The sequence below is a fragment of the Helobdella robusta genome (assembly GCF_000326865.2).
Source record: "Helobdella robusta unplaced genomic scaffold HELROscaffold_40, whole genome shotgun sequence".
NCBI classification, from domain to species: Eukaryota; Metazoa; Annelida; class Clitellata; order Rhynchobdellida; family Glossiphoniidae; genus Helobdella; species Helobdella robusta.
The window spans coordinates 971,573-995,418 of NW_008704903.1; the positions used below are offsets into that span (position 1 = coordinate 971,573).

The 23,846-nt window shown below is 35.6% G+C and overlaps 5 protein-coding genes across 5 annotated transcripts; 1 reads left to right on the plus strand and 4 right to left on the minus strand.

The window, feature by feature from the left end:
- The first annotated feature begins 105 nt into the window (after positions 1-105).
- Positions 106-6,317, plus strand: HELRODRAFT_192952 (hypothetical protein). Its single transcript, XM_009025188.1, has 12 exons — positions 106-219; positions 507-594; positions 759-868; positions 1,127-1,231; positions 1,596-1,751; positions 1,879-1,979; positions 2,258-2,353; positions 2,596-2,743; positions 2,838-3,026; positions 3,152-3,378; positions 4,392-4,511; positions 4,929-6,317. Exons 2-12 carry the CDS (start codon positions 528-530, stop codon positions 5,743-5,745), a joined length of 2,136 nt encoding a protein of 711 aa, XP_009023436.1. The 5' UTR covers positions 106-219; positions 507-527; the 3' UTR covers positions 5,746-6,317.
- Positions 6,318-11,003: 4,686 nt separating this feature from the next.
- Positions 11,004-12,232, minus strand: HELRODRAFT_84554 (hypothetical protein; the record flags this gene model as incomplete). Its single annotated transcript, XM_009025089.1, has 4 exons — positions 11,004-11,130; positions 11,253-11,467; positions 11,638-11,793; positions 11,921-12,232. Coding segments are annotated over 4 exons (810 nt in total), but the record flags the coding sequence as incomplete, so codon positions are not given.
- A 3,244-nt stretch (positions 12,233-15,476) lies between these two features.
- HELRODRAFT_84545 (hypothetical protein) lies at positions 15,477-16,868 on the minus strand (the record flags this gene model as incomplete). The annotated part of the gene is made up of 4 exons (XM_009025088.1): positions 15,477-15,551; positions 15,818-15,934; positions 16,340-16,425; positions 16,730-16,868. Coding segments are annotated over 4 exons (417 nt in total), but the record flags the coding sequence as incomplete, so codon positions are not given.
- A 2,794-nt stretch (positions 16,869-19,662) lies between these two features.
- HELRODRAFT_176961 (hypothetical protein) lies at positions 19,663-22,451 on the minus strand (the record flags this gene model as incomplete). Its single annotated transcript, XM_009025189.1, has 4 exons — positions 19,663-19,765; positions 20,068-20,151; positions 20,470-20,659; positions 20,816-22,451. The coding sequence occupies 4 exons, from the start codon at positions 22,449-22,451 to the stop codon at positions 19,663-19,665; spliced, it is 2,013 nt and encodes a 670-aa protein (XP_009023437.1).
- A 139-nt stretch (positions 22,452-22,590) lies between these two features.
- Positions 22,591-23,544, minus strand: HELRODRAFT_176962 (hypothetical protein; the record flags this gene model as incomplete). Its single annotated transcript, XM_009025190.1, has 3 exons — positions 22,591-22,832; positions 23,153-23,264; positions 23,485-23,544. 3 exons carry the CDS (start codon positions 23,542-23,544, stop codon positions 22,591-22,593), a joined length of 414 nt encoding a protein of 137 aa, XP_009023438.1.
- Positions 23,545-23,846: the final 302 nt, after the last annotated feature.

Sequence of the window (23,846 nt, forward strand, 5' to 3'; positions counted from 1 at the left end):
TTGAAATTATATATATATATAATAAAAAAATATTGCAGTCAATTAAGCAGAGTAAAACGCAAAGTTCACTTTTACAATCAATCAAATAAAAACAAGACCGTTCCATTGCTTAGCACATTTTTTAAAACATCAGTTTTCTTATTAAAAATATCATTTGTGAGTTTTTTTTACTAGTTTATTAGTTTTTGTTTATAAAAATTGTTAGTGCGTATAACTGAGGTGACTTACAACTCAATTTTTTTTTAAATTTTAGCCGGGTCCTGTGGTGGTCTCATCAATTTCCTTAGTTATTTATTTTATTATAAAATAAATTATATTTATACTATATTTTTTCTTCTCCGTCTGCTACCATTTTCAATTTATCTTTGAATTTAAATGTATATTTTCTCACATTGAAAAAAATTTTTCTGTAATGAAATGTGAAAATTCAATTGTAAATTCGTTTTTGTATTAAATATTAAATAAAATTAAAAGAAAAAAGAAGAGGATTGGTTTGATTTGATTAGCATATTATAAAAGCCGTAAACATGGAGATGGAGCTTTCTATGAGGGCTGCTTATCGAATCAAGGATGCCAAACGAAAGGCTAGATCAGGTAGGTGGTGATGTGGGTGGGTGAAGTTTTTTTTATTTCAATTCATTCATTGAATTTAATAATTTTTTTTCAGTTTTCTGATTTCATACAATAAAATTTCAGTAAATAAAATATAAATACACATATAAATTATTTTTTTTTTTAATTTTTAACCTTTTGCAAAGAACTGAAAGAGAAAGGTGATTGGAGGAAAATGAATTTTGCAGTAACTTTTACCGTAACTCCAGATATGGTGGCAGCACGTGATAACCTCGAAAGGATCGACTACCGAACAGTTTTTTAACATTTTCTATTTCCAATTTGTTATTTTATAGTATAATTGATAGTTTTTTTTATTATATTTATGTAGAATTGTCTTATCTATGTGTGTATATATATATATAAACTTATTTATTTGTATGTATATGTATATACATTTATACATTTGTTTTAGTCAGTCTTCATTCATCATTATTCATAGTATTATTTATTCATCAAAAATCTGTAGTAAATCAATGAGATTTTTTTTCTCATTTTAATAAATTCCCCAAAGGTGTCAGAAATAGAGTTTTTCGAAAAGTATGACAAACCACTGAAGCCTGTGGTCATCACGCACGTCCAGGATAATTGGCCGGCACTTCATAAATGGGATTTAACTGTATGTGTTTCTCTTTTGCTCAAATGATTTTATATCTTTTTTTCTCTCTCTTACTCTTTCTTTCTCTCTCTCTCTCTCTCTCTTTATTTAAATATATATATATATTTATGTGTGTGGCATGTCAAATGTGTGTGTTGTGTGTGCTTGTGTATGTATCAAAGTTTTATTTTGTATTTTTTGTTTGAATTTTGGGAAAATTTTTTGAGCTCACATAATTTTATCAAACTTTTGCAAATTCTTTAGCACATATTCGTTCAGTCACTCTTTTATTCATTCATTCATTCATTCATTCATTCATTCATTCACACATTGATTCTCTCATTCAGTCACTCACTCAGTCACTCAATTTGTTCATTCCTTTCAGAAATTGTCGAAAAAGTACAGCAATCAGTTGTTCAAGTGTGGCGAGGATGATAAGGGCAGTTCGGTGAAGTTGAAGATGAAGTACTTCTTCGAGTACATGTCTAAAGGCACGGCTGACGACAGCCCGTTATACATCTTCGATTCCAGCTACGGGGAGGTGTGTTTGTTTTTGCAGTGCTGACTAGTACCTGTGTACTTGTTCTTGAGTACATTTTCTGAGTACTTAACGTTAAAAACTGGTTTATTATTATTATTTTTATTGTTGTTGTGTTTTTTGTCCCCAGCACCCTAAAAAGAAACGACTCCTGTGGGACTATTTCATACCGAAATATTTTCAAGATGATCTCTTCAAGCTGGCTAGTGATCATAGGAGGCCTCCACATAGGTGAGCTGCCTTTTCATTGGCTGGTCTAGTTTTGCGTAAATTATTGGGTTGATTTGATTGGCTGGCTTGTTTTATTGAAGTTGATTTGGTGTGATCTGATTGGTTGGCTGATTTTAGTTTAATTGACGGTCCCATCTTCTCATTATCTGATTAAAGGGGATGCTTTTTTAAAGTTTATTTTTGTTTGGTTTGGCTGGTTTAACTAGGTACACCATCTTAATATTTTTTTCTTCAAGTTATTTAAAAATTACTTTTAATCAAAATTGCTTTGAGATTAGGTGGTTGGTAGTCGGACCTCGGCGATCTGGGACTGGTATCCATGTCGATCCTCTGGGAACTAGTGCTTGGAATGCTCTTGTTTCTGGCCATAAATGGTTGGGTGATCTTTGGCTATTTAAATCTTTTTTCATTCATTCTTCATTCGTTCGTTCATTCATTCATTCATTCATTCATTCATTCATTCACCCATTCAATCACCCATTTATTTCCTTTGTTAAAACTTAATTTAGCAGTCTCTTAAAATCTTGTTTCTAAGTCATATGCTTGAGTTGTTTAATAAATTTTTTGTGATTTATATTAATTCATCATCGTAATTCTCAAACGTATTCATCGCCAGGTGGTGTCTCTTTCCTCCACAGTGCCCCAAGCAGATGTTGAAACTGAAACCAGGTGAGGGCTGGAAAAACCGAAGTGAAGCCATCAGCTGGTTCAGCCTTGTGTACCCGCGTACCCAGGAACCAACATGGCCCCCTGAGTTTGTACCAGTTGGTTCTTTTTTTCAATTTATTCCTTATTTTTTTCAATTTATTTTTCCAATCCGCGATAGCACATCCCTATTGTCACTAATTGCCTAATCAGATGGAAGTCTTGCAGAGGCCGGGCGAGACGATGTACGTTCCATCAGGCTGGTGGCACGTTGTTATCAACCTTGATAACACCGTGGCCGTCACCCAAAACTTCTGCACCATGGCCAACTTCAACATTGTTTGGTACAAAACTGCGAAAAGTCGGCCAAGACTGGCAAAGAATTGGCACGACAGAATGAAGGTAGCGAACGATTTGACTTGCTTATTTTGTTTTATATTTTCTACTTCTTTTTATGTTTATGATCTCGCATTAATAATTTGTGTCAACTTTTTTAAAATCACGCGCACACAATCACACGCACATAGATCATGAGACCAGAGCTGGCAAAGATGGCTGATGAGATGGACCTCACGAGAAATGACCAGGTCTTCTTCGATAGCTCGTCATCTTCGAGCAGTAGCACGTCACAGTCTGAAGACTCCGACAGCGATTCGAGTTTCCAAAGTGAGAAGGCAGCTTCACTGTCGAGCGATTGTGGAATCAGTAAGGAGAGCCTGAAGGAGGGGCTTAAGGATAGGAAGAAGACTAAGAAGTTCGTTCCGATTGGCTGCCATTCGTGGCTGTCTAACCGTGATTGGATTATGGATGATTGGCATTGGATGGCGGATAAATTTTATTGGAAGATGGATGATTATTCTTGTAGATTAATTCTGTGATTTATGATTGCTTAAATGTAATTGAATATTCGATTTTGAATGGCGGATTGGGATTGGATGACTGTCATTCTTTCGACATAAAATCATTATATTGTATGTCTCTCTCTCTCTCTCTCTATATATATATATATATATATGTATGTATGTATTAGGGATGCACCGGATTCAGGTTTTTCAAATCCGGCCAAGTCCGGCCCCGGCCGGATTTGAAATTCAAAAACCGGCCGGGGCCGGATTTTAGTTACCATTTTACATACGTTAGAAAAAATACTCACATTTACGGTTATCTACATGTTGAACATCAAAAAATAACACCAACCAAATAGTTATTTAATTCAAATATATGAATAAGTTGTGTGATACGCCAAATTCTGTACACAAAGATCAGCTTATAATTTATGCATATTTGCATAACCCAAGTTAAAGCACAAAGAAAATTGTCCAGCTCACCGCACAATTAGTGATGCTGTAATTATGTGTCATGTATACCTAGCCTAACCTTTAACATACCATGTTCTTAAATTATGTGCTCATGTATCTCTCTCTCTCTCTCTCTCTCTCTCTCTCTTAATATATATATATATAGATATATATATATATATATATATATATATATATATATTATGTAACTATATGATCCGTCATGTGCAATTATCAATATATAGTATATACACGTGCACAAGTTCTTTTACACAAAGATCAGCTTATAATTTATGCATAACCCATGTTATAGCATAAAGAAAATTGTCCAGATCACCTCACAATTAGTGATGTTATTATGTGTCATGTATGCGTTTAGCTTAGCTTCAGCCATTAACTTATTGACATAAAATTAATTGAATTCAATAAAATTTTTTTTTCTATTTCTAACATTTTTAAAAGTTGATAGACGCTTAAATCCGGCCCTAAATCCGGCCACCAAATCCGGCCGGGGCCGGATTCGACCGGATTTGAAAAAAAGCCGGATTTTGGCCGGAGCCGGGGCCGAACTTCGGTGCATCCCTAGTATGTATGTATTGTATATATATATATATGTATGTATTGTATAGGTTATGTTATATAGGTAATGCTTAATATGACAGGAAGGGCGTTGCTTTTTCGTTAAGACCCAAAGAGATGAAAATTTTATTTAAACTTCGATTTTTTTTCTAATTAGGATTTTCAGATTTAATTAGTGTGAGGCTGTGTATGTGCGTGCGTGTGCGTGCGTGCGCGTGTGTGTGTTTTTTCACAGTGGTTATTCATTAGATGAAATATTTTCCAGTTTGGGTTAAGTTTAATTTTTCTAGTTGTACGTTTGTGTAAAACTTTGTGGGGTTTGTCTTTTTTGAAAATAAAAAATTTAGTTTAAATAATTATTTATAGTTCTTAATTATTATATTATTATTATTATTATAGTTTTCATAATAATCTTTCCTTCAAACAGACATCAGAAAAACAACAACCACATGACGATGGGTGACTACGTAAGGTTGCCAGCCAATCAGAGGAGAGATGGTGATAACGACGACGACGATGATGAAGGCGACGACAGCGATGACGACGACGACGATGATGACGACTCCAACAACAATAGCAACAATAATAATAGTAATAATGATGACAGTTATATGAACGCTGACGCTGCTAGTAACAGCAGCAACAACAATATTAATAACAGTTACAACAACAATAATAATAATAATAACAAAAATGGCGGTGGTTGCAGCTACGGACGCGGCCACGAGATTTCCGCCAACCAAAACGTCATCAGAAGCTGCAAACGCCACGACAGAAGCTTCAACAGTGATGAAAGTAGCAGTGGTGATCGAAACGCCGATGTTGATAACGATGATGGTGAGGGTGATGATGATGATGCGGTCATCGGTTATGTCGGGCAAAGTCGCTTTCATAAATTTAGCAAAAAACGCAGGCGACACGCTGCCGATGGCACATACGTCGTTGGCCACAATAATAATAATAACAATAATAATAATAATGATGATGATAAAAGATACGAGAGCAGTGATGACGATGATGGTCAAGATGGTAGAGAAGGTAAAAGTACCGGATATTCTAAATATAGACATCGGAAAACCCACGGCCAATGTTTGAAAGAGGATTCCACTAGTCTCTGTGGCGTTGGTGAGCACTGCGGCGGTGATTATGACGTCAGAATGACTCCACCAATCAGGAGGCACCAGCAAAAAGTGGCCCCGGGCAAGAGGAAGTCGTCAAGGGATCGAGATTCGCGAGGGTATTGATGACGGCCAGCCAAATGTTTAAAAGTTCTACGGTGGCAAGATTGAATAGTGGAAAAGATTCGTGTGTTTGCGTGCCTGTTTGTGTGTGTGTACGTGTGTGTGTGTGGCGTGTGTTTGTTTGTAAGTTCATACATAGGTTTCACGGCACTTTTTCATTTGCACTACGATTCCTGTTTTCGCTACAAAAAGGCCTTTTTTTAGAAATTATTACCAAAAAGAATTATACGTATGTATATGCTGTTTATACAAAAAAAAATATATGTGTGTATAATTTTATTGATTGATTAATTGATCGATCGATCGATTGATTGATTGATTGATCGATCGGTCGGTTGTTTGTTTTTATGGTTGGTTTGAGTGTTTTTCTTTGTAAAAAAAAGAAAAATATTGGTATAATTCAAATAAATGACAGATGCTGGCAAAAATAATTTTTCTATAAATAAGTACACGGTATTTGTCTTTTGTATCATTTGTCTCTGGTATTTTTTTTATACAAAAGTGTACATAAATACGTACACACAAATGAGCGTACATTCGTTGGATGATTTTTTATAAATTTTTATACACATTTATTAACTGAGTTGCAATTATAAATACATACATACGTACATACATACATAGTTAGTCACATAGTACATCTGAAGATAGATAGATAGATAGATAGATAGATAGATAGATAGATAGATAGATAGATAGATAGATAGACAACAGTACCATATTTTACATGTAAAAATCCGCCGTTGATAAAGACCAAATAAAGGCATCGATAAAAAACTAAATTGCAAAAAATACATCTATTAATATGGCAGGGTAACATGAATTTTTAAACTAACTTAATTAAATAGATCAATTATCTTGAAAAATATATTTATGGCTAAAGCGCCTGCTTTGAGATTTTATTAAACCTCACTCTTTTCCCTCCCAATGTCACGCCATTTCTGGTTGATGGTACTTTTAACTAGCTCGTTTACCGCTTCGCTTTTCTGATCTACAGCTGAGCCCTGATCTGATTTTTTATCTCCTAGGGTTTTGAATCTTAAAGTCGTCATTGGAACGTCTGCTTTTGATTTGAGGAATTTAATGGTATCGATTGCTATCCTGAATAAAAAATGTCGATCTGATGATGAAAGAACGAGTTGTCTGCATTCGTTTATTCTACCGATTGGTGTGGTTGTGTCGACTTCTGCAGCTGCTGTCAAGTCGATCTGTTGCTTATCGGTTTTGACGGTGTCATCATCGTTGTTGTTGTTGTTGACTCCTACCTGCAAGCTTCCTCCATAGACAGGATCAATTTGTTTCCATATTTCATCATCCTCTGCTGATATGAAATTAGCCTGCCTGTCCAAGAAATAATGCAGCCTGTCTTTTAAGTTAGTCGGATTATACATTTCAATTTTCAGCGCGCTATCCGACTCGTCTGCTACTAATCTAACAACAAATAAATGTCCATTTCCTCCCCCGACCACTTGAACGTAACCAGCTTCAACCACGTCGAGACATCTTGCAGCTTCGTGAAGATACGCCACACCGATTCGCTTACCTGTGTTCAATTTACCGGCTTGCAGCATGTTCCCCTGCGTCCAAAGCGCAAACAGACCGTCGTATGTTAGGGTGACGTTTTTAATTTCGTTTGAGGTGGGCCTGCAGTTGCTTGATCGCTGAGCCAAGTCTGTTTTATCTCGGAATGTTTGGATCATTTTACCTGATTCGTTTAAATTGTAGATGTTCAAATTGCTATCTATAGCAAATTTGCCATCTTTCGATATGTCGCATATCTGCCCTTCAGACGTGAACTTAACTGCTGTTTCGATACTACGAAAGTTAGAGTGATTCGTTGAGATATCGAGTAGAGTGTTGATGATCTGCCCTTTAGAGTTTGTCTCAAAGGCCATCAGCAAATTTCTCTTGCCCGGTATCGTCCACAGGGACTGGAAATCTCCATTTCCTATTTTCATCAAACTGACGAAAGTTTCTAGACAAAATAATATCACATTTTTTCTGCCACAGTCCCCGCTACCGTTTCGATTTAGCGAAATGAAGGCAAGTTTTTTAGAATCGAGTAAGAAAGTCGGACATGCTGAATCAGTGAAATGTTTCTCCTCATCGATGTACAGAACATTCTCGTTGGCTCGTTTCTTCCTACTCACTCTCAATGTATTAGAGCGTCTGTAATCAACGTTAATCTGCCAGAGTTTTATATCAGAAGTAGTATCGTCGGCTGATTCGGTTGCCATCCATCTCCAGTCAGGTGAGTTTTTGAACGTGTGGCACTGAGCATGCTCTAATACTGCGATGATATTTCCGGTGTTGATGATGTCGAGAATGACCACGTAGTTCAGCTGATTGACAGGTGAAAGTAGCAGAGAGAGAATGTAGCCGTCGTGTGTCACTCGCAGCTGAAGCAGCTTCCCATACTTCTTGTACTTCAACAAAGTTTTTCTGGGTTCAGTGATAAGATTTTGTAAAATAAAAACACTGATTATATTAATTAGCTATTATAAACATTACTATTAACAATTGTACTATATTTTAACATGACATATGTTAATAGAACAATAATAATATGTTAATGACAAAAATAATTATTAAATAATAATTAAATTAAAAAACAATCAAATGTTATAAAACGTTGATTGCAAGACTTGCCTAGTTCCATCGACCAGATCAACTACATCGAGCCCAAAATAATCAGGCTGCTTGATACCTTGAAATGTGCTGCTCGAGAAACTGTTCTCAACGAATGCCAGTTTCGCGTTTTTCGCGCAATGCAACTTGCGTATGGGACCGCAGTTTGTGACTAGATTAGTTTCGCAGTGAATTGCCTGGCGAACCTCCCTCAAATCCCATACTTTGATCGCCGAATTGAGAGTGGAAGTCGTCACGGCGTAATACTTGCCTGCTGTCGTCAGTTTAAATTCTTTATGCGTGTGTAGAACCATGGACCTCAAGTTGGTTCCAGTCGATCGCTCCCAGATGCACAGACGGTTGTCCACTGTTGCTAATATATACGTGCCATCGGCGGAGAATGTTGGGGAGCGTATTAGCCGACTTAGTGGTGATTTGAAAACGTCTAACTGCTGAGGAAGTTGATTTGGAGGCGGAAAAAGAGAAGCAGAAGAATGGGTGGGAGGTGGAGAAGAAGGAGTTGAGTTGAAATGGTGAAATAATGGAAAAAATGATTTTGAGAAGGTGAGGCCAACTTTCGTTGTTGAGGCGATCGGTGTTGGAAGAATGTTCAGTGGCGCGTTGCAGATCGGCACGTCAAGGAATTCCGTATTCATTGGAACGAACGAATTTTCAACTGTATCTAGCACGCACAATAAGATGCCGCTGACGTTAACCAGTACCTTTTGTGAATGTTTTCATGAGTTCAAGTCGTGAATGTTAGGAAATAATTTTTGTAAAAACCTAAATTAAAAAATGTGAATCTTCTTACTTTATTGCTTATCTCATCGACGGTTATATCTGATAGTTTGGATGTGGAGGGTAGTACTATGTCCTCTATACCACAAATCTGTGAACTATTGTGCTTCTTAAATTCATCTGGTGAGAAATGTTTGGCGAAGTTGAAAGTAAAACTAGGTCTGAGTGCAAAAGTCCTGCAAGATTTATTAAGCCGGAACACGTTCAATATTGCACTTCCTGAATATCCGACATACACAGTTTTGTTATTTTGAGACATGCATATGACGCTGGGCGGTGTTTTGCCATGCAGTTGGTAGAGAAGGTGTTTACTTTTGAAGTTAAAAACCTTAACGTCGTTATCTTCACTTATGAGCAGCAGTGTTCCATCTTTTGACATGGACACCGTCTTTATATTTTTTCCTTTTGCAAACTCGCCTATATCAGCCAACTTGCGACCACTGCGTATGTCAAGAAAATAATTTTGTTGGCAGAAAACATCTCCAGCTAGGAACGTTCTAGACGAATTTGCCTGCTTCGATCCACATGTTCTTTTTAAGACTCCAGTTTCAACGTCGTACACCAACGTAGGATAGTCAGGATCCATACCGGCCACAACTAATTTCGTACCGTTCTTATTTAAAAATAACTGATAGATAGATTTATGGCTTGTCGACGTATCCTTCCAACTCCCTTCAATTTCCGGCAAATAAATTTTTCTAGAAACTCCACCGGACGTGAGATCCCAGCAGAGCAGTTCCTTGCTTGATATCGACATCAATTCGTTTGTGACGTTCGAGAAGATGACGTCTCTTGGTGCTGCCGAGTGGCCGTCCAAGATGTACATGAGCATCGTGTCAGGGTGCTCGAAACACTGGTGGACTGGAAGAAGAGCTGAATATCTCAGACAGTGGTTGTCACACTGCTGCAGTAGGTGCAGTAGGTCGTTGGGGTGGAAGGTCTTCATGCGTCGTTTGTTCGTGTCCTTGCTCGAATCCAGAAATTCTTTTTGTTTATTTAAAACGGCTTTGTAGTCAACAGTGTAGCCCTGGTTTGTTTTTTAAAAATGATTCATAACAACGGTTTACATTTTGCAATTCATTTTTACGTTCACGGCTGACGTTGTGAGTTTGATAAACCAAATTTTGATTATAATATTCATATCTATTTTTAACTCTGGTTCACGAACGTACATAGATATGAACAAATTGTTTTATTTATGTTATATCATTATATAAACATCTTAGTTATAGTGAAAATTATTGCAGCAGTTTATTTAAAAATTATCAACTCACCATAAAATTCTTGGCATCTGGTGTTGCTGAGGCAGCTTCCTCCCTACCTACCTCTTCATCGGCCAAAACATTGAGCAAGTTCTCATTGAAAGCTTTGTACTTGCTGGATGTGTTGAGCTCCTTGTACTTGTCATAGTACACCAGCAAGCGACCCAACAAATCAAACGCTAGCGAGTCGGGACATTCGGAGAGGTACGTTCCTCCTACTCTCAGTGCAGTCACGACCAACTGCAGCTCTACATCATCTTTGAAGATCGCGCTCGCTTCACATGCCTCGCTACAGTCGGCTAAAATTTCGTGAACTGAAGTTGCCGCCAGCTTAGCATGCAGCCACTCGTAATTGAAGAGAACGTGCGTACGTAACTGCTGGAACATCCCACTCTGGATGAGGTGATGCGGCATTTCTGACAACTTCCTCAGGTTGTAATGTTTGAATGGACTTTCCACTGCAGTCTGATCGAAGCAGAGAGGCTGTTTTGAGACCATTCGGTCAAATTTTCTTTTCGTTACTTGCTTCGGAATTGAAACAGAAGTTGGAGCGGCAGATGCGTCCACCGGTTTCGGTTTCGGTTTCTCTCCGCTCCATGTACCGAGATAGAAATGAGCCAGAAGTGTGTGTATGTAGCGGGAGAAGGTGACGTTCGATAGGTAACGTCTTTTGCAAACTTGGAGAAATTTATTGTGATACCTTGAATTGAAAAATTTTAAATTTTCAACCCCGTTAAAAACAATCAAAACTTAAATGTATATATATATATATATATATATATATATATATATATATTGATAAATAGAGCCTGAAATAGAGACCAGTATATAACAGAAACACCGTTAGCCTCCCTCTCGACTATATAGTTGGACATCTCGTCCTTGAGTCGAAGTAGTAGGAGCGGTGGAATCCTGCGTGTGGGAGGCACCCAGTGTTGGAAAACATCGTTCAGTACCACGTCATCCAAACTTAACACATCTTCCAACTCCGCACAACTCAATCCACATTTGGAAGCCGATATGTAGCTGAAGAAGTGCTGCATTGGAGGGAATAATTTTTTCAACAAATTTTCAGAAAAATAAATTTTCACTTAGCGCGGTTGGAAGAAAATATGAACAAAAAATAATTATGCTAGTGTTAAACTTCATAAAATAAATTGAGCTAAAAAAATTGAGCACAAAATTAAGAAATAAATTGTGAATGAACCTTGACAAGGATGGCTCCGTAGTAGGCTTCGACCCTTTGGAAGAGGTTGCAGATGATTCCCTCACACGTGCTGGCGATGGGGTCGGGCTGGTCGTAGGATGCCCACCTATCCACCTCCTTGCTGACCAGGGCCGTGTACAACGGGATCGTACATGTCTTGTGGTGGTTCGTCGTTGGTCATCGAGTAATTATATTTATAAATGAATGACTGAGACGGATAAACGAAATTAACAAACCGACAAATAAATTATCTCGTAAACTCGAACAAAAAATTGATACGTACCCCGAATGTTTTGTGCACAATTTTCAACTGCTCGTCAGTTAAACTCCTCTTGCGGTCTTCCAGATGCCTTTTCACAATATCTACGCACAGATTTGAACCCAGTGAAACGACCTCAAAAAAGTTCTCCCTCCTCTCGATCAACTTTTTAAGCGTGGGCAGAATATCGTAAGCGTTTGGAAGGGTTGTAATGATGACGTGCACGTGCTGGGGCAAGCTGTGCGGCAACCAGGCCAAGTTGTGAGCCCTGTGATTGGTGTTCACCTGATCCAAACTGTCCAATAGGAGGATGAGTGGGCGGTCTAAGGTTGCCATCTGGTAAAGGTTTGACCAAGTATGAAAATGATTTTGCAGTAAGGATGAAAATTATTGGTGGCAAATAGATTACAATTTTTGCGTTGCTGATAAGAAAATTCGCCACATAAGGACATAGGTTGAATGCCAAATATATAAGCGCGTTTGTAGAAACTTTCTGCAGCTTCTGGAGTGAGGTGGAAAAAATTAAAAATCTCTCACGTGTAATAAGATCTTATGTAAGAACATACTGGAAAGATAGGGACATTTTTTTAAAAAGTGAAAACACACATCTCATACTTCAAACTAAAATTCGCATGAACGTTTAAAAGAGTTTAATGAGCTAGGTAGCAGAGTATATCTATGTAGTAAATTTGGAAACAAATCGGGTGCACCCGACACCAACCTACCTTCAGCAGGTTCCCAAAATGGACGACCAACTTGACATACTCACCGGGTATGTCACTGACATCCATCTTGTAAGCTTTCGATATCTGCCAGCAGAGGCTACTTAATATGAGGCGGATGTCACAACTTAGAGCGGTTGTTCCTGTGTTGGTTGGGTTGATTAATTGATTGATTGGTTAGTTGGTTGGTTGGCTGGTTGATGTATGTATGTGTGTGTATGTTAGTGTGTGTATGTTCGTGTGTGTATATGCATCTCTTACCTAGGAATCTAACCACAACAACAGGCCTAATTTGGTTTGATGTAACTTCAGCGTACCACGAATGCATCATAAGAAATAGCTGTCGTATTTTTTAAATTATCTTTTTTATTCATATTTCATAAAAATTAAATGTTAATAATTTGCAATTTTTATAATTTAAATATATTTAATTCTCTCCCAAAAAAATAACATCAAATTTACTTTCGCCATTAAAACTGACTTCCCACAGCCAGACTCCCCGTAGAAAACGACCGGTCTACAACTTTCACTTTCGTTTTCGGTTTTTCCGCTGTATGGTTTCAGGATAATGTTGTGAATCGTTTCCTGATAAACTTTTCGGCCCCGACATTCTCGGCCCTTTTGTTGGGCCGAGTAGACGTGGTGCACAATATCTTGGAAGGTTTCGTCGAATGTGAATACCTAAGTTGAGTTAGGGATGATTTGGTTGGTGAGTGAGTGAGTGAGTGAATGAGTGAGTGAGTGATTAAATGAGCAAAAATGAAATAAATAACTGAATGTTATTATTAACGCAACTTTCTCTCTTAATTAACTGTCATTAGTTATAAGTAGCAGACGAGCGTGAATACTGCAACACCAAACATTGGACCACCTTGATTCCTAACCATAAAAATAAAAAAAAAACGATAAAACAACCTGGAAATAATTGAGTGATTTTTCAATGAGCATCTTCATCTTCATTATGAAACTATCGCAGAATTGAGCTAGATAAGTTGAAGATGAATTCGGATCAGCAGCTGTATCCGACCATTCGATCTTACATGAAAATTTTTATTTCCAACTAATAAAGAAATAATAAAAATGTCTCATTTATATAGCGCATAAATGCTTAAAATCAACTTTCTTGAGATATACACACTCTCTTGTTAGACGCGAGGTCTCCAGGTCACTTTAACACAAAAGCAGGAAAAGTTATTACTTAATTATCTGTCTATATAATTAAATATTTATTTGTAAATTATTTTCGAAGATTTAAAATTCATTGCGTTTTAATTAATTAGTTAATTAACAGAAGCAAATTAATTCAATGCCATCACATCATATGCATGCACACCAACTTCAAATAGTTCTTTGTTATCATCGTCACTGATCGCCGCGTTTAGTTTTTCTTCTTTTAAAACTTTCAACAAATTCTGCGCCTCATCATCAACTGCTAATTTTCTCTCACTTCCGTCGCTGACTTCCTTAACGTCAATATACTTGGCGGTCAGTTGGTTGTGGAGATGTTTAGTGCCCAGGTCCCTAATCTGCCGAAAGAAGCAGAGAGCAGTGTCGTTAGCACGTGAATTCCGAAATATCCCATGGTCCAATTCCATTTCCGTTACTGATACGTAAGTGATGGTGGTGTTGAGAATGATGATGATGAGATGATGATGATGATAATAGTGGTGGTCATGGTGATGACGACGAAAAAATCATAAAAGAATGTGACTAAAATGTCGTAAGAATCTTGCTGGCAACTGATGTCTAAGTTTGAAAATGATGTGATCGTTGATGATGATGATAATGATGATGATGATGATGACCGTGCCTACACGCACGGCGTACATATTCATGTTGATGATGAAAATACCAAATTTAAAATTCTGAATCTCAAACGATGAAACGATGAATTAGAGATCCTCAACTAAATCCTTGCAAGTAGCAAATCCAAAAATATAAAAAAAAACTCGAACGAACCGGATATGAAGTATTGATCCCGCTTCATCTTACTAAGAATTCCTTTTTTGTAACATTCCTCTGAGGCGAATCTTAGTAGATCGATGATACGTTTCGAAATTTGGTACCAGGTTGTAGTGGCTTTCTGCTTCAAATCTTGGTTCTGATAATTGTGTGTGTGTGGTGTGTGTGTGGTGTGTGTATGTGTGTGTGTTTTTTTGCGTGTGTACGTGACTAACTTGACTAATGATATCAGGCAAAACATTGCTTATTGGCCTCATACGATAGACATTTGGTTGGACGTTCGTGTCTTTTCTGTACCAGTATTCTAGAGTGGCGATGTCAGATGGATTTATGCCAATGTTGTTGTTTGGTAGGTTGTTGATGTTGTTGTTTGTTGTTGTTGATGTTGTTGTTTTGCCGATGACTTTTTTGCTGTAGTTTGTTGTTATTTGATTATTATTGTTGTTAATTGTTGTTGTATGGTTGATGACGTCATCGCCGTCGTCGTTTTTGTTATCGTTTGGCAAGATAAATACTATTGGTTCTGAATTGTTAGAAATTTGTTCAACTATTACCTTTTTTCGGTTACACCGCCTATAAGTTTTATCGTCTTTATTGTTGTTATTGCGGATGTCGTTGTGGTTGTTGATGTCGTTAGTGATGTTGTTGCTGCTGTTGTTGCTGCTGTTGTTGTCGTCATTTCGGTAGCAGATTATTTTGTTATCGTTAATATCCGTGTGTAGATAGATGACCAAATGATCGTTGTCTTTATGATTGTTGAAGTTGTTGCTACAGTCGTTTATCTTGTTGTTATTTACATTGTTGTCGATGACGTCATTATTATTATTATTATTATTATTATTATTATTATCATTATTATTGTTGCTGACGCTGGGAGCGCTTAATTTCAATTCTCGCAGCAGCATTTCAAACTCATCGGCGCATATCCTTGAAGGGTAGGGCCTGTAACCATACTTTTGTCCTATTAATGCCTGTTCGTTATTATTATTATTTATTGTTACTATGACTGCTACTGCTGCTGCTGCTGCTGCTACTACTGCAACTGCTACAGCAGCTATTGATGTTAAAGTTTTTCAAGTCGTAAATATAACTACTGATACTTCTACTGCTACTACCATTACTGCTACTACTTCTACTTCTACTACTAATGTTGCTGCTGTTTTACTACAAAATAATAACTTAAATAATTATAATTATGATTAATAATAATTAACAGATAATAAAAATAACAAAATACCACAATACTAGGACCAGCTGATAACTGTTTGCACTGCTCAATCTCCCTTAGACAGAAGTCGACGATGGAATGATCGTCGTGTGACACATCCCTGATTCCCCAACGCAGGTCGTATGCCTAAAATTAGTGAAAGATAAAATAAATCTAAGTGATAGATATCCTAAAAGATATTAAAGTGTACGTTAAGCCACTGCAACAGAGAAAAAAAACGTAAAAAAACATACAGTAAGTCGTAGTAGTAGTAGTAGTAATAGCAGTAATACTATCATTTTCTCTTTAGTAGTAGCAGTAAAAATAGTAGCAGCAGCAGTAGTGGTAAGAGAAGTAGTGTAGTTGTAAGAGTAGTAGTAGCAGTAATAGTAGTAGTAGTAGTAGTAGTAGTGTAGTAGTAGTAAAATTAGCAGTAGTAGTAGATTGTAAGTAGCGCCACCACAACCAAACAGTAGTAGTAGTAATAGTGGCAGCAGTAGTAGCAGCAGCAGCAGCAGTAGTAATAGCAGCAACAACTGTAGTAGTAATTACTTGAAATTCCAGGTCATATTGTCTGCAGTAATCTTTCAGTCTTGGGTAGGCTTTTTCCATTAGAATGTTTCTTTCTGAGCACGTATCTGATGACGTGATGATGATGAAAAAGATGATGAAGAAGAAGAAGATGATGAAGATGATAAGACAAAAATGTATTTAGGATGTTGATGCTTACGTAATATACTAGCTATAAAAGTAGCAACAACGATGAAGATGACGTACGAGTATAGCAATAATAATAATAAAGAGATTAACACTACAACATTGTTGTTGATGCATTTTCCAATATGAGGAAGAGGAAGAAGATTTTAAATTGAATGATGGCCTGATGATAAAAATGATAGCGATGATGAAAGTTGGAAAAAATGACGTCATCTAAAAAAAAACCCGAGAACGTAGAGCTGATGAAAACTCTGATAATCTGCGATTTATCCTGTGCCAGGGACAGTACCGACCCATCAATGACGTCATCTTCGTCAGCCCTATCCCGTTTCGTTGAGATCACCGCCTTGCGTCTGTGTGACATCTGAATAAATATATAATTATAATATAATTAATTATAAAAATACCATAAGGTACTCATTCTCTCTCTCTCTCTCTCTCTCTCTCTTTCTCTCTCTCTCTCTATCTATCTCTCTCTCTCTATCTATCTCTCTCTCTCTCTCTCTCTCTCTCTCTCTCTGTCCGCCTGTATGTCTATCTATCTATCTTTTTCTCTCTCTATCTCACTTTTTTTTATAATTTCTCCGAGGTATCAACAACAACAGACTGAAATACACAGTAACCGCATGTGAAAATACCTAGATAGGCTCATCTCACACATTTTACGTGATGTCCGTGATGGTCGGTCAGGCATGTTAAATTAGATATCACAATAATAATAATAATTTTTATTAATATTATTATTATTATTAACTTATATTTCTTTTTGTACTGACCCAAAGTCATATTATTCATAATAACACTAATATTAGTAATTAAGATATAATACTTAGTTAAATAAGCAATTTTTTAGATTTTACTATTACTAATGCTGCTGCTACTGTTACTACTACTACTGCGGCTGCTGCTACCACTACTGCTACGTCTGCTACTACTATTACTACTACTAACATGTATTTAGTAGGGTATCTTCACATGTGTATATATATTACAACAGTCAAAATAATAATAATAACGACAATAATATCAATAGTTAGTGATTAATTATAATTAAAAATAAGCTATAGATTTAGTTAATGTCGTAATTGAATGAGCTTATGTATGATCTCCAGTTATAAATGATACAATTGATACAAAACATTAAATGATTAGGTGGATATATATAAAAATATATATGCGTATAATTTATATATATATATATATGTTATCATAATAATATAACTCTATTAATATTAAATTTAATAATAATATCCTATTACAATAGAATATTTTTATTAAATCTTAAACACACACACCAAACAATAGCAATGCGTCTTATACCTGCTTTTGAAATATATATATATGTATGTATATATATACATATATTGTGTATGGTACCCACTTATATATATATATATATTTATATATATATTAGGTTATATTTAAATGTATGTGTGTATATCTACATATTTTTGGGTTTAAAAAAGCTGAATAGTTAATTATATTAATGGAAGAATAACGGTAATGATGCTGTTGACTAGTAAAGTGATGACGATGATGATGACGATTATGATGATGATGATGACGATTTCAATAATGGTGATGGTAACAATTGCGATGATGTCGGTGACGACAACAACAATTTCGACAACGATAATGAGTAAGAACAAGATGATGATGAGGATGATGACGACGAAGGCGATGATGATGATCTTGACGATTGTGATGATGATAATGATGATGATGAGGATGATGAAAATTTTTTTCTATGGTAATAGGAATAATTGAACTTTTTTTTCTCGTTGGGAATGATGGCTCCTTTGTAGGCCGTTGTTTGTTTGTTCGTTCGTTCGTTTGATTGTTTGTATGTTTGTCTGTTAGTTTGATTGTATGTTTGTTTTTTTACATGTATGTTTTTCTATCTATACGTTTCTACATTTACATGTTTATTTCTGAAGTGTTTTTGAGAAAATCTGATCGTAAATTTTGTGGAATGATACGTACATACATTTTTACGTACACACACACGCACACAGTGTGTTTACAGTTTTCTTCTGAATTTACATTCACATCCTGATCTATCTAGCCTCTGAATATATATGCTTATACAATTTTTAACACGCATTCGAATACCCACATAAGAGAGAGAAAGAGATATGAATGAAACACCGTACATTTATTCATTCATTCATAGAAACAACTATTGATCACATCGATATATTGTCTATGTACAATGGATAAAATACATGCCAATGCATGCAGGCTCTAACACCCAACCCACCCAGCAAGACAATATCGTACGTGCCAATGTCAGATTCTTCTCACTGATCAAAACACACAGACACACACGCATACACACACACACGCATACACACACACATGCATTTAAACCAAATATTATAATTTTCTAAAACCGAATGTCATAGATTGACGGAATATTCCATACGTCTCCAGCTTGAAGCTTAAAGTTGTATTTGCGCCCATACCAACTAATAACAATAATTATCCACTAATTACTAATTAAATTTCTTTAAGTAGTAGCGTACTAAAAGACAAAACCGCTTTTGTAAGAGATTATTTATTCATTCGTTTCTGCATGTGATAAAGAAAATATAGTAAATCAAAAACAGTTATTTATTCACTCGCTCACTCATTCATTCATTCATCCATCATTAATTCATTGAAGGCAATTTCACACATAATTCACATGCATGCCGGGAAGTGCAGGTTAAATAATTCACATTCACTAAAATGATGAATGAATTAATGAATGAATGGATGAATGAACAAATGATTGAAAGGAAGAATAAACGAATGAAGGATAGACAAAATGGGGGAAAACGCAGTTAATGTTAAAAATCCAAAACAATGTAACTAAACCAGAGCCTAAAAGTCATTGAATGGTTTTAAGTAATAAGAATAATAATAATAATGATGATGATGATGATGATAATAATAATAATATTCACATGACCAATAATTTGTTGTCGCTATAATCGTGATCGCCATGTAATAATAAATAAATAAATAAAGATAGAAGCAAAAAAATATAGTTAATCACGGAGAAATTATCGGCTTCAAATTTATACAATTTCTGTTATGATCGTCATCACCGACATCATCCCAATGACGTCATCATCACCATGATCATCATTGGCCGACCATCAATTACGTCATCGTCATCTCTTCATCTGCGATTTCTTCTTCATCATCTTCTTCCTACTCATCTCCTCCTCCTCTCTTCTTATATCTTCAAGATCTTCCATCAGGCCTATTTTAGAACTGTAGATAGGGCGAACAAGTCAGCATAAATTAACATGAATTAACGTTGATAAACATAGTTGCATAAATCAACATAAATTAATAAACGTTGATGAGGCATAGCAATGAAAAACGGCCCATGAATGTAATGAGCGTCAAATTCACAGGCCTATACAAGACACAATCAAATTTTTTACTAATGCTAGAATTAGTCATGAATGAACTATGCAAATTAGTTTATACTTAGCTAAATAATATATAGAATGAATGCTAATTAGCTTAAAAATAAATTATATATGAATGAATTATGTTAATTAGCTAACCTGAAAAATTCTTCCTTCTGAATGCGATTGAAGTTGCTCTCCATGTTTCGGAGCTCATCATCGTCGTACCTCTCATTTGCATACCTGTTCGTTGTGGCAACAACTGTGCATAATTAGGCTTTCGTCATTCATTAACAACAATAATACATCCACTCAATCACTCGTTCATTCGTTTATTTCACTCATTTTTCCATCCATCCATGTGTAAACTTTCTAACGCAATTAACATGCATACAACATATACATCTGCTCATTAATCTAAATAAATTTATCATTCAATTACTCACTTGAGCATTCATTCATTCCTTCATTCATTCATTCATTCACCCATCAATTCAATTAATATCTCATCCACCCATCAATCAATCAATTCACTAACTCCACCCACCAATCATAACTTACTTGGCTTTGTTGTACTTGAAAATCTGTCCAATGTGCTTCGAGTAGTCGACGCCAGCACCGTCGACACCATCATCATCATCATCATCGACGATGAAATCGGCCATGTCGTCATCATCTTCATCCTCATCGTCGTCATCTTCATCATCGTCATCGTAATGATCGCCACTTAGAAACTTCTCTTGCTTGGGAGCTGATGAAATGATGGAAGAACCAAATTATAATTTTTTGGCGATGATGATAATAAAGATAATAATAATAATGATGATGATGATAATAATAACAATAATAACAATAACAATAATTATAATATAAATAATAAGAAATATAGTAAGAAAACAATACTAACTTAGTTTCTTCTTCTTTATCATATCCCCACATATTCTATCCCAGGCACTCAAAACTTTATTATTATTATTGTTGTTGTTATTATTATTATTTTTATTATTATTAATGGTAGTAGTAGCAGTGGTGGTTTTATTGCTGTTGTCTGTTGTCGTGGTTTTGTTGCTGTTGTTGATCGGTCTGATGTGTTTGGTCGAATTGTTGTTGCTACTGCTGCTTGACACACAAGAAGAAGTAGAAGTAGTAGGAGTAGATCTTTTGTTGTTGTTGCTGCTGTTGTTGTTGTTATTGCTGCTGTTATTGTTGCTGATCTTGTTGTTTTTATTAATGTTATTGTTGTTGTTGTTGTTTTGTTTTTCTGAAATTTTTTTCAAATTTTCTAACAGGTCTCCCTTCACTACCCCTTGCCGTTTCAGCTGCTCAAATTTCCTCATCATCTGATTCAGCAATCTTTCAGCCTCATTACCACCACCACCATCATCATAATCATCGTTAATATTATTATTGTTGTTGTTATTATTTTTGTTGTCTATGTTGTTGCTGTGTGCGTTTTTGCTACTGGAGTTGTTGGTCTGTGGTTTCAGAGATGAGGACGATGAAGATGATGATGCTGGCTTATCTTTGAAAGTCTGATTACTATTATTGTTACTGTTATTTCTATTGCCATTGGTGATAATGTTCTTCTTATAGGCAGCAGATGTTTGTGAAGATGACGACGACGACGATGATGACGGTAACTTAAATGCAGATGATGACGACGACGATGTGGCGATGACTTTATCTAAAGGTTTTTTGCAGCCACCAATGTTGCTACTACTACCACTTTTAGAAATATTAGCGTTACTACTACTACTACTTTTGGTAATACTGTGGCCACTTTCTTTACTTCCTACTACACCACCACTCTTTATTCTACCAGCGTCTCCATTATAACTTTTAGTAATTTTACCACTGCTAGTGCTGCTACTACCATTACCACTACTACCGCTACCACTACTGACGCTGTTTTTTATACTACCATTACTACTACTATATCCAGAGTTTTTTATACTGCTACTGCTACCCTTGGTAAAGTTGTTAGAAGCAGTGCCGTACAGTCTGTCTTTTTCCTCTTGCGTCAGTGGACGATCAACTCCCCTATTATCGCCCACACCGACTTCTTTTCTAATTTCAGAGTTGGATTTTTTATCTTTACTGTCCTTCAGATCTGTCGTTAATATTTTCTCCACTAGGTCGGCTGGTGGCTTTTCTTTTGATTTTTGTTCTGCAATTTTTAGAATTTCATTGAAACTCAATGGCGGGGGCACGGGTTTAGATGAGGATGAAGCTGTCAGGGATGATTTTTTGGGAATTTTATAGGAGGACATTGCTGAACTGGACGACAATGAGGATGGCCTGAATTTTTTAGAATCATTTTTCTCCTCTGTGTCGGTATTGTTGGAGTGCTTTCTTTTGTGGTTGACGGATACACTTGGTGCAGATGTTAATGAGGTCAAGGTCGTTTTGTTTTTGTTGTTAGAGTTGGAAGTTGTTGTTTTCGAATTGTTAAAAAGTTGCATGGCCTTTTTGACAAGTTCCTGCTTCCTCTGCCTCTCTCTCTCTTCTTCTCGTTCTCTCTCTCGCTCTGCTCTCTCTTTCATTTCTCTCTCCCTTGCTAACTGTACAATGACATGATTGTATAATAAATTTTGGATCTTATATAAGTATAAATTATAATTTTTTAGCTTGGAAATGTTTGTCTATTAATTGAAAAATGAACATAAGAGGCATTGAACTAGGTCAACTAACTAATTTCTCTTCTTCAAGTTTTGCTTCTTTCAATCTTTTTTTCTCTTTTAGGAGTTCTAACATATTGGGGACAAACTCATCAGGAACGTGTGCTTGTCTTTTAGTTTTGAAGAGATTTCTCATGTCAATCTCTTCATCGTTGCTGGAGAGTGTCTTCGGGGCTACTGCAGGTTTCAAGGTCGTTGGGGCTGTTGTTGGTTTGTTTGTAGGCGTAGCTGCAGGCTTTTTCTCATCTGGTAGTTGAAAATTTTTTTAAATTAGTTTGAAAACCATTTTTATATATTTTTTATTTAAATTCTATTTGAATTCAGCTAAAAATATAAAAAAATATATGACACACGTAAGTTATTAATTATTCATAAATTAATATGCATGCATTTGCGTATGTATGTTTACATGAATGTCTAAGTTAACAATTAGAATCATAGTATAAAATGATTTATATATATATCAATTAAACTGTAATACAATAAAATATAAATAAATAAATAATAAATAAATATATCCATATGTTTGGCTTGATGCATGAAATGAAATAAATTCTAAAAAGCACCTTTCTCAAGTTTTTCCAAGAAAGCTTTGACAGATTCCGATTTTATTCCTTTCTGTCTCTCTTCTTTCTTAGGCGGACCCAATTTAGTGTTCAGTATCAGTGGATTTGGTTTCTGTGAAGTGTTGTTAATAATTTAGAGAAAATTAAGATTTTAATATTATGAAATTTTCATATAATTTTAATTATTAAAATACATTATTTTAAAAGTTTGATTTTATTTAATTTTAAAAAATTTTTCAATATAGTTTAAGAAATTCGGACACGGCAAACGCACAGCACAACAAAAAAAATTCTAAAAAATTCACTAATTAATACAAAATTACAAAACATACCTCCAGAAGTAATTGTTGTTGTTTGGCCGCTGCAACCTTCAACACGTCCTTATAATCCATAGTTTCGTGTGTAAAATCAAGCACCAAATTTGTCACTAAATCGAAGTTTGGGACAGATATTTATAATTTTTGTGAAAAATATGTAACAGCGAAGCAAATTTTAAACTTAAGTCCACTTTTAATGTTTACATTTTACATGCAAAGATATCGTAATACAGATTAATTAATATTTATACTCTGGAGATAAATTTTTAGTAGTCATATACATATATATAGAACACAACATAAAGTATATATTCTATGTATGTCGTCTTATATATAGAATATACATATATTCATGAGTAGAATGCTAAAAACCTTAG